The following is a 13,526-nucleotide window of genomic DNA, read 5'->3' as shown; positions in this document are numbered from 1 at the left end:
CCCAAGTAGCTGAAGGCTCTGGGAAAGGCATGGCCTCCACCAGCACTGTGACATCTGTCGAGAAACTGAAGAGCCACCCCCTCTGCGGGTGGATCATATCAGAGGGCCGAGGTTTGACTTTATCCAGTAGCAAGGAAGGCTCAGAAGCTATGCTGAGCTTTTGGGGTGCTGCTTTAATAACTCAAGGCATAACGGCTAGCCAGGTACAAAGGGTAACGGGCTCAAGGTTTGTGAGAGTTTTATTTCCAGAAAAACCCACTATATGGCCAGTAATTGCTATTCTAATGGTATATAGTGCCAAGCCAAGAAAGGCAATTTCTTGCATCAGAAGTCCATGGGCAAGTTATGGCCAGCATAGGTGGTCCAGAAACTCTAGGAGCCATGAAAGATGGTTACTGAAGCCTCTTATGGTGAAGAGGTTTCTGAGGGTACAAACTGGAGTGCTTGTTGATTTCAATTTGGACAGATTTTTAGAGCCTTTTATTGGTGGGATCCCCTTTCAAGGTGGGCTAATTTGTTAATAACAACATTAGTGACGTTAAGTAAAATTTGTAATTGAAGAATATGTTACCTCCAGAACCCAAAAGGGACTAAAAATGTTGAAGTTGTCTTAACCATGTGAGTGCTGAGATGGTCAATACCTGTTTCTTTTTATTCTTTTTAAAGATTTTATTTATTTATTTACAGAGCACAAGAGTGGGGAGGGGCAGGGAGAGAGGGAGAGAGGGAGCGAGAGAATCCCAAGTGGACTCCTCGCTGAACATAGAGCCCAATGCTGATTGGATGGAGTCAGCAATTTCAGTAATTAGGTCGTTGGGTGTAGAGACCTTAATGGGATGGGACCATGGCATTACAGTTGCGGCAATCCACTATAGGCCACCATTCATTTGTTCCAGATTTAAGGAACAGGCCAAATAAAGCTGTTAAATGGAATAGCAGTGGGATCAGGGAAGAATTCACTCCTTACCTTTTAAATAACAAGGTTTTAATCCTTGAGGACATTGTTTTAAATTACATTGAGTCATGTTAACTATTTAATGGGGTTGGGGGGGTAGGGAGTAGGGGATGGGTCGTGAGTTCTTATTTTGTTAAGCCAGTAATTTTCATTTATTTTTTATTGGGTAAGAGTGTCCATGCTCACTATGGGATATTTTAGGGCAATGAGTGCTATAACCATAGGGAATTTAAGCTAGACAAAAGTTCCTATAGTTAAGGAGAGTCATACCTATTTGTCTTCTACCTTATATTCAGTAACTCCCTTAAGTAAATCCCTCATTATAAGGGATGCCATGTTTATCTTTAGTGTGATTCAAGGTATAACTGTAATTTTAGCCTTAGTATTCGTTAAGATCAATTGGTGAATTTCTGCAGATATTAAAATTAATTCAGGGATGCCTGGGTGGCTCAGTCATTTAAGTATCTAACTCTTGGTTTCAGTTCAGGTCATGATCTCATGGGTCATGGGATCAAAACCCATGTTGGACTCCACGCTCAGCAGGGGGTATGCTTAAAGATTCTCTCCTTCTGCCCCTCCCTCACCTTTATCTCTCTTAAATAAATAAATAAATCTTAAAAAAAATTAATTCAGAATCTAGATTATACAGGCACACAAGACAATCAGTGTCCTTTTATCTTTTGCTATATATATGTTTCAGTAAATTTTGGATTTCCAGTTAGGTCAAATTATAGGCCTTTGTTTTAAGTTGTTTCTTGTTGGTTTTCTCTTCCTGTGTTCAGGGTTCATACTTTCTTTTCTTTTTTTATTTATCTTGTTATTGTTGTTTGGTGACTGGATATACTTGAGGTGGGGGTGGGGAATGGTGCTCTCCACTCCTATCATATTTATAAGTTTCTTCCCCCAGAGAACCTCAAATCAGTATCATCATGGTTGGGAGTATCCCCAATAGCAATAGCTGGTTTATAGACCATGGGCTTATGTTCCATTTGAATTAACCCCTTCATGATGCCACAAGGGTGCCATGGGTGTTTTGTTGAGGATTAGGATGTTTGTTGCAACGGAGACATGGTGAGCAGAGTGGTGCTGTGGAAGAGTTGTGGGCCTACCACCAGACTTGTTGGATCAGAACCCTCTTCTGCTGTGGCCCCACCTCTTCTGTCATGTGGACTTCCTTTTTTTTTTTTTCTCTCTCTGTTCAAAATCGCTGAAAGTATTTTAGGTTTTTAGCCACACAAAGTTGCAGCTTTCAGTTTCTGTCTGCACAATCACCTGTACTGCAGACCTTCTAGGTATTTATGGGGAAAGTTTCAGGACCTTGGCAGCCTCCTTTGTAGGGGGTTGCCTCTTCGTCCAGGGAATGCCAGTCTTCCTGGGATCAAGGTCCATATCCAGTAAAGTCATTTTGTCTATGGCTTAGACAGAGACCATAAGGCCAATGATTGCAAGACTAGCCCTTTGGTGTGCTGGTAGGCAGCAATACTGAGCAAAGCCTAGGTACACTGGCTATGAGTTTTGTTTTGGGAGAGCAGTTGAGTACCAATGTTCCTTCCTCCCCCTACCTTTTTTTTTTCACCAGCCCCTGGGCCACGGGCCACGATGGATGTGCACCTCGATACTCCTGAGGGTCAGGAGAGCGCAAGCAACAGTGGCAAGGGAAGCAACGGCACAGGAAACCAGCAAGGTCACTACCCTTGCATGAACAACTGGGATGCTATGCTCAATTCTCTACAGGGTGGTGATCTCCTTTCTTTCCACAAACCTCACAAAAGGCTATCTGTGGGCCTGTCCCAGAGGTGCACAATTACAATGTCTGTATAGCTTCCCCAAGCAGCTGCTGATAGTCACCAGGCAGGCAGGGTGACGTAGGCTGATCCTTGGTAAGCAGAGACCACCTGCCAAACAGACTAAACCTGACATCACCAGGTTATAGCAGGATACAGTGAAATAACAATTCTCATCTTGGGGGCAAGAGAGTTTTAGGGTGGAAAGTGATGGCAACACCTGGTAAATACAACAGAGTATCACACAGGACATAGCCCAATCCTGCCAGCAATTAGCTCTTCCATCTCAGGCAGCCTTACCATATCACAGAATCAGATTAGTTAACCAAGAGCAATTAATTAAGGCTGACCAGGTGTCCTCAGTCACGGTGGAGCTTATCATGTGGTTTGGGACACAGTGGTTTCTATTGCCTCTTATTCACCCCCTTGGTAAGGGAGAGATTCCTGCCCTGGGGCTATGGGAATAGCTAAACATTCAGCACTTGCCACTGAACAGATGAGATTGACAGCAAATTTTTAGTCACATATATTTATAGCTCAGGAAGAAGGGTACTGAAGGCCATGCAGGGCTTCATAGGGATTGCACTTAGGAACAGAGTGAACAACCAAGGAGAATATAGGAGGCAAACTTTGTAGTAACACGAGTGTGTGGTGCCTCCTGGTTCTTACAAGATGATATGATTGGTTTGTTTGAATAATTCCACAGGCTTGCAAAAACCACAACTTAAGGATAAGTAGGAACTGTGCCTGGTCCCTTTGTTTGGCTAGCATACCTTATCCATGAGAACAGAGTGGGGAAGGAAACTTATATTTAGGCCATTTGAAAGCCCTCCCAGATGTCAAGGCAGCATATAATATTAAGCCTTATTTTAGGCCTTACACCACATGGAGAAATGAATTCTGTGTATGATTGTGAGTTGGTTGGAAATTTACCCCAGAGAGAATAAATTTTAATGTGGAGGTGAATGATTATACTTGAAATCACAAAACTATTTTCTTCTCTGAAGGAAAAATGGGGATCTGTGAGTTAAAATAAGTTCTGTTAAAGAATAATGCATTTACATCATTGCACATCTGTTTTTTTGACTGAGTAAAATGAATATCTTGCTGTTACTTGTATAAAAAATTATTGAGGGGCACCTGGCTGGCTTAGTTCATTGAGAATCCAACTCTAAATCACAGGGTTGTAAGTCTGAGCACCATGTTGGATGTAGAGATCACTTAAAATATAAATATAAAACAAAACCCCTTTGTCTCCACCACTATACCATGAAACAAGACAGTGAGCATTATTTAAAAAAAATTATTGAAACTTAACTAGAACTTCTTTTTATAAAATAATGGAAGACTTAATGTCCTTTAGAAAGCCCTAGTACACAACATTCTACAATGTAGGATATATTTTCAAAAAATTTTTTTTAAGATTTTATTTATTTATTTATTTATTTAGAGAGAGCATGTGCACACATGCATTGGGGGGAGGGGCCGAAGGGGAGAGAGAGAGAGAGAGAGAGACTCTTAAGCAGACTCCATGCCCATCATGGAGCCCTATGCAGAGCTTGAGCTCACGACCCTGAGATCATGACCAGAACCAAAATCAAGAATTAGACATTTAACTGACTGAGCCTCCCAGGTGCCCCCTTTATAAAAATTTTTAAAATTAATGCTCATGTTGGCAAATAAGAGAATTCTTCATAAGCCCAGAACAATGAGAAATCACAAATCTAGGGGCATGTGAGTGGTGTACTCACTTCTCTGAGTTCCCAGTAATTCACAATTTCTGTTTTAAAAAGCCATGTTCTGGGGACAAGGAAAGAAACTTAGGAACCACTCAAATTGGAAAATCAAATTGGGTCCCCAGCATAAGGCTTAGGCTTTTGAAGAATGACATGCTCAGTCCAAGGATAATGTGGCAAAACCCTAACCTTCAGAGGAAGACAGTGAGGATACTTGCCAGTCTTGTCCTTGACTTAGGTGGAAAAGGGGAGGAAATTCTCCTGATCATTTATTATAAGCGGAAATCACACAGGTTTGCAACTTTGTAGTGTGAAAAATTTCATGCTGAGAATTTAAAGCTAACCAATTTAGTAGTGCTCCCGGACCCCAGTAGAGGCAAATTCAGAGCCTATATAAAGGAAAACACTTTAATTAGGGTCTCAGGTTATTTCAAGGAAAAAGTTTTAAAAAATATAAGTTTACAACCATAAATCATGAAACATGCAAGGAAATAAGCCACCATGAGATAGATTATACAGAAACAAATAACATAATCACAGTATAAAGAATTCAGATATTAGGATTATTCATACAGAATTTTAAAAAATAGACTTCATATATTTGAAAAGATAAATGTGGGTATTTAAGTTATAAATAAAGAACAAAATAGTATAATACAGTGAAGCAGGCTTGAAAAAGAGCAAAACAGATTGTCTAGAAATGGAAAATATAAATTAAAACTTGATATGTAGTTTATGTAGCAGATTAGACACAGATGAAGAGATAACTAGTGAATGGGAAGATAGATCTGAGTACATGCAGAATACGGGTGCCTGGGTGGCTCAGTCGTTAAGTGTCTGCCTTTGGCTCAGGTCATGATCCCAGGGTCCTGGGATCGAGTCCCGCATTGGGCTCCCCGCTCAGTGGGAAGCCTGCTTCTCCCTCTCCCACTCCCCCTGCTTGTGTTCCCTCTCTCTCTGTCTCTCTCTGTTGAAAAATAAATAAAATCTTTAAAAAAAAAATTGAATACATGCAGAATATAACACAGAGAAACAAAAGAAAGGGAAACTATGAAAGGTTGAGAGACATGGTTAATAGAGTGTCTACCTCATGTGTCTAATTGGAATTCCCAAGGAAATAATAAAGAAAAAAAGTAATATTTAAATAAATACCACCTGAGAATTTTCCAGAATTGGTGAGTCTTAAATTCAGGAATATTAACAAATCTTGAGAAGGTTAAACAAAAAGGTACCTAGGCACCTTGTATGACATTTCAGAACACCAAAGAGATAAACCCTCAAAATTAGCCAGAAAAAAAGACTCCACAAACCACCAAGTATGACAATTATACCATCAGTGTATTAATCAGGGTTCTCTAGAAAAACAGAACCAATAGGGTATATATTTATTATAAATAATTGACTCATGCTATTATGGAGATTGAGAAATTCCAAGATCTGTAGTCAGTAAGCTGGAGACCCAGGAGAGACAATGGTATAGTTCCCTTCCAAGTCTGAGGGCCTTAGAAGCAGAAGAGCGATGATTTAAGTTCCAGTCCCAGTCTGAATCTGAAGGCAGGGGAGAGACTGGTGCCCCAGCTGTGAGACAGTCAGGCAGAGAGGGCAAATTTTTCCTTCCTTAGTCTTTTATTATATTGAGGACTTCAGTGGCTTGGAGAAGGCAATCTTCTTTACTTAGTCCATTGATCCAAATGTTAATTCCAGAAACACCCTCACAGACACACCCAGAATATTGTTTAAACAAATACTGGGCACCCTATGGTTCAGCCAAGTTGCCACATAAAATTATTATATTCAACAACCGTCTTAACAGCAAAAATGGAATAAAGTAGGTTAGTATTTTGAAGTGCTTGTAGAAGGTAACTTCAACCTAGAATAGTGTACCAAGATGAGGATAAAATAGATCTTTTCAGACATACAAAACCCACTAATTTCCCAAAGGAATTTCTAAAAGCTGTACTTTAAGGGAAAGGGGGAATTATCTGAGAATTGCAATGTGCAAAAAAAAAAAATGTTGTGGAAATACAATGGTATTATGGATATAAAGAGGAATGTAGTTCTTAGATACATGCTGAACTATTTGATGTGAAGTGTTATGGTATCAGAAGCTTCCTTTCAAATGATTGACAAAAACTGTGTGTATGTTTACAGAGAGAGAGTAAATATAGCTGTTACCAATTGTTGAAATCAAATGGAGGTTATACACTGTTTTTTCAATTTATCTGTATGACAATATTTAAATACAAAATTCAAGGGAAGAAACCATAACTTGAAGTCACTTATTTAATAATCTTAGAATTTTGTCACAAATTATTATAAGCCCCATCTCTTTTTTTCCATGATCAACAATCTTCCCATCAATGTCAATACCTAGTTTTCTGGTGTTTCCTCTCTAAGAATCCTCCAAGATCACCAGCAATGGTTCAGTGATCACATCACCAGCTTTGCCCTTTTCACAAATCAAAGACCATATGTATGTGTCTATTTCTGGAATCTCTATTTTATTCTATTATTCTGTCTATCCTTGAAGAATGCCACACTATCTTAATACCTAAAACTTTGTAATCAATCTTTATATCTGATGATCTAAGTCCTTAAACTTTATAATGAGTTCTCATTGTAAGTCCTTCTACCTTTTTCCTTCCTTTTTAAATAAGAAGTTATTCTTGGGTATGTTGCATTTACATATAAATTCTGTGATCAGCATATCACTCTTACGGTGGATTTGCTTACAGAACTTCCATTTTTAATAGCCTTCTAACAATACTCCTTCACATCAGTCTCTATTTGCCGACAATGCATCTTATGCACACTTTTATTATGTGACTTAGAAGTGTTTATGGTTCCCCAGGGCTCAGAGGGAGGAACACAATCTCCTTTTTTTTTTTTTTTTTTTTTAAGATTTATTTATTTATTTGAGGGAGAGAGAGAGCTTGTGTGCCGGGGTGGGGGGTGGGGGGACGGGGGGGGGGCAGAAGGAGAGGGAGAGAGAGAGAGAGAGAAGCAGACTCTCTGCTGAGTGTGGAGCCTAACACCGGGCTTGAACTCATGACCCTGAGATCACAACCTGAGCTGAAATCAAGAGTGGGGGATACTTAACCAACTTAGCCACCAGGTGCCCCCACAATCTCCTTTTAATGGCATTCATTTTCTTTGCAATTTGGGTTACAGTGACGACGATGATCCAACTTATTTTTCCAACTCTACATGGCTTAACATTCCATGAGAGCTAGATGTTTCCTTTTCCTTTACTTGGAAGTTGCCTTTTACACTCACTTCATGTGTTAGCTTGCATTATTTCCCTGGCTTGGTAAGCCTTTTCTTGTCTTTTTTATCTGTATGAATCCCTCCCAAATATTAGGGCCCAATGTGTGTTCTATAGCTTCTATGAAGTCTTTTTTAATCACCCCAAAATTCAATAGCCATTTCCCTTTTATACTTCTATAGCATTTTTCATTTATACCACTTAGATGGATATATCATATGTTGACTTCTGTTTTTACATTCCCTTTAATGTGCATGTATTTCGTCTGTACAATTAGGTCACATACTTTTTCAGAGTAAAGACCATGCATTATGCTTTTTTGTGTGTGTCCCCACTCTGGTAATTACAGTGTTTAGTCTTATTTCTCTAGAATCTTGTCCTGAATGAAGGATGCTCAATAACAGTTGGCTGAATGAAGGCTGAATCTCTGTTCAACAAATATTTGGTGAGATGTAATAGAAGGAGCAATGTATGAGGTGTCAGATGAAATGGTTTCTGGGCTTGCCTCTGCCATTCGCTAGCTCTGTTGCTTAGCCAAATCATTTCATTTTTATGATCCTCAGTTTTCTCACCTTTAAAATGAAGATGGTAATGACTGCCCCACAGTACAGAATCACATGCACTGAATTTCACTAAAGTGATTTAAAATGGTGTGTGTTCAACCCATGTTTATACCTTTTTTCACGTAATAAAAATCTTCATCATAGAAAATTTAGAAAGCACAAAGTTCTGAGAATAGAAATCATGTATAATAACACCACTCATGAAGAACTACTGTTAAAATTTTGGATATTTCCCTTATCATGCTTTTCTGAGCATCTGTTTTGAAAATTATTATATATACTGGCTTTGAACTTTTTTATTATGCCTGTTGAATATATTTTAGATACCATTTTTCATGAAGATTCATTTTTTTCTAATGAACTTATATAATATTAAAGAAACATAGTAACAGACTGTATTATTTTTACAAAAGGCTTTTTTAAAAAGTTAGATGCATCCATATAAATAATTTCATTTCTATTAACCTAATTTTAGGCAAACATCAATATACATAATTTGAAGAACAAAAATCTTTCAATGGTAGGACTTTTCTTTCTGAAGTTACTTGCTATTTGGTTGGGAATTTTTTTTTTTTTTTTTGCCTATATGATCCAGAAAATCCTCAAAACAACTTTAAAATTTTTGCTACTGTGATTTTGATTGAATTTTTTGCTTGATGAAACACTAAAATGATTTCTTCTTCTGCAAAGAAAAATAAAATACTGAAGAGAACTTAGGAAACAAATCAGAGCTTGAAAAGGCTCAATCATTTCCTCATTTTTCTCATTTGGAAGAAAAAAAGATGAAAATTAAATCTATTCAAAAAGAGACTAAAAGACATCCTAAAGAATTTTTTTTTTTTACTTTGATGAAATAGGAGAAAAAGACATTACTGGAACTTTTAAAGTTGTGTACATTTTAAAAAGCATCTTACCTATAAATCAACTTTATTCAATTTAATTAAGGAAAGGTTTGTGAATGATTTCAGTCCTCAGTCATGTTTTTCATGTTTGAGCTTTTGGCTCTGTCTATTTTACATAGTTGGTATGAGCCCTGAAATGTTGATTTGCTAGAAAATTTCCTTTTTTCAAACTTTCATTAAAAATTCAGAATTGTGTCAGCCTGAAAATGATTATATTTTATAAGATATGATCAAATGATTTATAAAAGATATGACAAAATGATATTAAATAAATATAATTTAACTTCAAAATACAGACATGTAAGATGTTTGTGTGCATCTGTGTTTGTGAACACTGAAAAAATTCTGTTAGGATATGCGCCAGAATTATAATAGTACTATCACTGGATAATGGGTAAAAGGAAATTTCCTTTTTTTTCTTCCAGAAGAATTGTCATTTTTTTCCCAACAATGAGCATGTATTATTTTCATATGCAAAAAGAAAAGAATTCATTTTGAAAGAGAAATGTGGAAGGATAATTGTTTCATTCAGTAAACAAACTCTATCAGAGTACCTACTGAGTGAGTGCCAGGCATGACTTAGTGCTATGGATACATCAGTGAAAAACCTATAAAAACCTGTGCCTACAAAAACCTATGCCTTTGTGGAGCTTACACTGTAGTAGAGGGAGATAGTAAACAGCAGTGCAATCATAGTAAGTTATAATATGTGTTATAGCTACTAAGTGCTAAGGGAAAATAGAGCGAGTTAAGGGAGGTTAGGAGTAACCGGGAGAAGACATTGTTTTAAAGGGGGTGAGGAGGCTTATTGAAAAGGCAGAATTCTCTTGCTAATTTTGTGATCCTTCTTTCCTCACCATATAATGTTGTTATGCTATTACTCAGATTAAGAATTGTTTTTCAGGTTTCATGAAGAAATAGAGAATTCCAATCCCATTTTAGCTAGTAATGAAACACCCAAACATAGTTCATTGCTGAAAGTATACAAACGGTTTACCCTTAGGGAGAAACCATGATGAATGGTGTAAGATGTGGTCTTCTGTGACAGGTGGCTTATGTGGAAGAGATGTTGCAGAACGGTAGCCAACTTGGAGGGGTTTCGGGGGAAAGAATGTAAATTTTTTATGCTGTTTTCCTCCGAAACACCAAATTTCTGGAAATATCTCTGTGTTAATCTTTTCTTGTCTTTGTAACTTACAATGTCAGAGGCTGTCTCTAGCGCCAAAGGAAAAGCCTTCTTTAACAGGATAATCAATGTTTATAATGATAATCTATTATAGTGCCTATAAATTAATATGATTGATTTCTAAACAAATTTCATTTGTGTGGTCGTTAACCAAGCATGTTTATATCCATTAGTTTGTTGGGTTCCAAGGTAGTAAAATAGGTAATATTAATTCTACTTTTGATAAATGTAGAAACTTAATTAACAGAGAAGTTAAATGTCTTGTTGAAAGTTGCAAGTTTAGGGGCACCTTTGTGGCTCAGTTGTTAAGCGTCTGCCTTCAGCTCAGGTCATGATACCAGGGTCCTGGGATCGAGCCCCACGTTGGGCTCCCTGCTCAGCAGAAAGCCTGCTTCTCCCTCTCTCACTCCCCCTGCTTGTGTACCCTCTCTCACTGTGTCTCTCTCTGTCAAATAAATAAATAAAATTAAAAAAAAAAAGGAAAGAAAGTTGCAATTTTATTAGAAGGCAATGCAAGATTCTGCTACATGCTCACTTTTAGGTGACCAAACTTTCCACTATTCCATTTGGGCTGCTTAATAAATATGAGGACTGATTTAAGGGCAGTCATTCCAAGGGTGTATTAAGGTAGTTCAGTAATGCTGTCTTTGCTCAAAGCTCTGCTCTGAAATATTGAAATAGAATTCTTCTGAATATATGCAAATCTAAATTACTTAAGGAAGCTTTGAAGAAAACCTGAAGTCATTTCAGTACAAAGAAATGGGTGATCAATTGGGATAGTTTTTAATTAAAAACAATTCACTATAAAATATAACATTGTATTTTAAATGTAGCATTATTCTTCCATTATATTATATAGGAGTATAAAGTGGGTTGCACTGATGAAATCACAAAAATATTTTGAGAGGTGGAATACAAATGTAGTTCCTAAAGTAATGGCTTTGATGAATATGGTACACATTTATATATATAAATTTGTGTACGTTAGTAAAAATATTTCTTTTGTTTTGTATCACTACATTTTTCCTTTTGAAGACAGATGAGCATATATAAGTTATAAAAATTTTCTGAAATAAAAGCAGGCAGTTTAAAGTATCCAAGCTTAAGCTATTGCTTTAGATTACCTTTACAATGGAATAATAATTATGGGACTATTTTTTGTCATAGATGTATCACTCTCAATAATAATCTCAGGTAAAGAAAATAAGCCCAGAGGCTAAAGGCTCTATTTTTTTCCCCTTGTTGAGAATGAAAATGATAAAAGAGAATTAGTTAAATGAGTTAAAACTATAGGATCTGGGCTATTTAAAGTGTTAGAGGACTTCATATTTGCACAAGGGAAAGCTGATAGAATTGTGTGTTAACTGACTTTAGGTAGGGCACTCTGTTCACAGTTTAATGTTTATGAATCCCTTCCAGAGACCCGATGTCTGAAGAATGTAACTATTCATATGCCTTGGGTGAGGGTGATTCCATAAGAGTTTTTGCATTAACTTCTGCTCTGCATATGACAATTGATGTTACCCACACCTGCAAGGCATTGTATTTGCCACTAGCCTACATCCTGCCCTACTTTATTGGTGATGTCATAAAATTCATTTTAATATTTGATTAACTGAACTTTCAGTCTTTATTGAGAATATTAATAATTAAAAGCACCTTCACTAGCTATGTTTGCCTGCCCATAATTTATAGATAGCAGCTATTAATTCAATATTTATTTATTGAATTTATTAGGCAACTATGTGCCAGCCCATGTACTAGGTAGAGGGATACAAAGGCATTTTTACCATGACCATGTTGGTCAGATTAGCTTCCCTTTTTCTCCTTCCTACTGATGTCATCGAAAGTCACTTGACATTTTAAAACCACCATCTCATTAAAAAAAGGAAATGACTTCTTAGGACTTGCACAGACAGGTTGTGTTCACTCAGGCATGGAAGTGGTGCAAGCAAACCATGGGATCCTCAAAATTATTTCATTTTCCCAGTAGTGCAAATTCAGTTCTTGGGCTTTTGTGAGCTTGGAGAGTCTTTGTGCCTTTTTTGAAATCTAAGATTTCAAAAGTTATTTTGAGAGGTTATTTTGTGTTCGAATTAAAAAGTTATTTTGTGTCCAAAAATGGTTGGAAAAGGCAAAGATGAGAAGTGAATGATCTGAGAGCAGTCTCTCTCTGGAATTTGCTCGCTCTTTCTCCGGGACCCCCCTCTGCAGCTCTGCCCCATCTTCTCTTTTGGAACTAACCACTCCTTCCTGTGTGCATGTCGGGGAGCTGCCTGTCATGCAGCCTTTCCAGGTCTCCAGTTGAGGCAGGGGAAGTCTTTACTTATTGTGGTAAATAGCACAGTGCTTTACACACAGTCGGTGTTAAATAAATACTTTTTGAATTGAATCCAAATACTTCCTTAAGTAGGCTCCGGTACCTTAATGAAATAAGAAAACAATGATACTTGAGTCCCTTGAATAGAAAGGAAAATGTGAGGAATACGTGAGAATGAAGGCGTACAGGTAGGGTTTGAGGTAAAGAGCGGGGGGGGGGGGGGGGGGGCGGGGGGAATGAAAATGGTTCCTTCTAATTCAAGCTAAGTGCTCTCAAATTCTGATCACTCAGAAAGATAGAAATAAAAAGGTGGGAAGTAAAAGGCCAAATCTATGTCAGATGTAAAATAAGAGGGATACTCTGCAACAACTTAAGACCATTTAGAATTACGTTCATCTAAAGGAGAACTGAAAATATCACTGTGTGTGCTGGATACCACCCATCATGCATAATTCCCACACACACACACGTATGGGCTACTCGAGATAACATACTAATAATTAGGGAAATCTGTTTTGGAGAGGAGCAGGGGGAGTCATGATAATGGCAGAAAGAATACTGTCTGAACTTAGAAAAGACTTTGACACAAACTGGCTGTATCACGTTAATGCATCACGGAAGTGTCTGGGTCTGTATCACTTACTATTTTGGGAAGCTGCAAGGGGTAGGGGTTGGCCTGTGGCAAACTAACTCCCCACAATCCTTTATGGAGGGCGTGTTTTGGGCAAGAGTTTCTAGCAGGAAAAGAAAAAGTAGGATGACCAGTTAAATGTGACCCCTACATTCAAGGAGATTGCATGCTTAGTGAAGTTGAT

At 37.6% G+C, this 13,526-nt stretch overlaps 1 protein-coding gene across 4 annotated transcripts in view; it reads left to right on the top strand.

The window, feature by feature from the left end:
• PKIB (cAMP-dependent protein kinase inhibitor beta) overlaps positions 1-13,526 on the top strand; it is a 102,649-nt gene that overhangs the window by 77,116 nt on the left and 12,007 nt on the right. The window contains exon 1 of one of the 4 annotated variants that reach the window (XM_028117042.2): positions 2,548-2,639. The exons of the other annotated variants lie outside the window; for them this stretch is intronic. Coding sequence (XP_027972843.1) covers positions 2,555-2,639 — 85 coding nt within the window. The 5' untranslated portion in view covers positions 2,548-2,554. Of the gene's footprint in view, positions 1-2,547; positions 2,640-13,526 lie in introns of those variants that run through there. 4 annotated transcript variants of the gene reach the window in all.

The sequence above is a fragment of the Eumetopias jubatus genome, unplaced genomic scaffold (assembly GCF_037043125.1).
Source record: "Eumetopias jubatus isolate StellerSeaLion01/CBP00866 unplaced genomic scaffold, mEumJub1_p1.0 scaffold_6, whole genome shotgun sequence".
NCBI lineage: Eukaryota > Metazoa > Chordata > Mammalia > Carnivora > Otariidae > Eumetopias > Eumetopias jubatus.
This window is presented reverse-complemented; position numbering and strand designations above follow the sequence as displayed.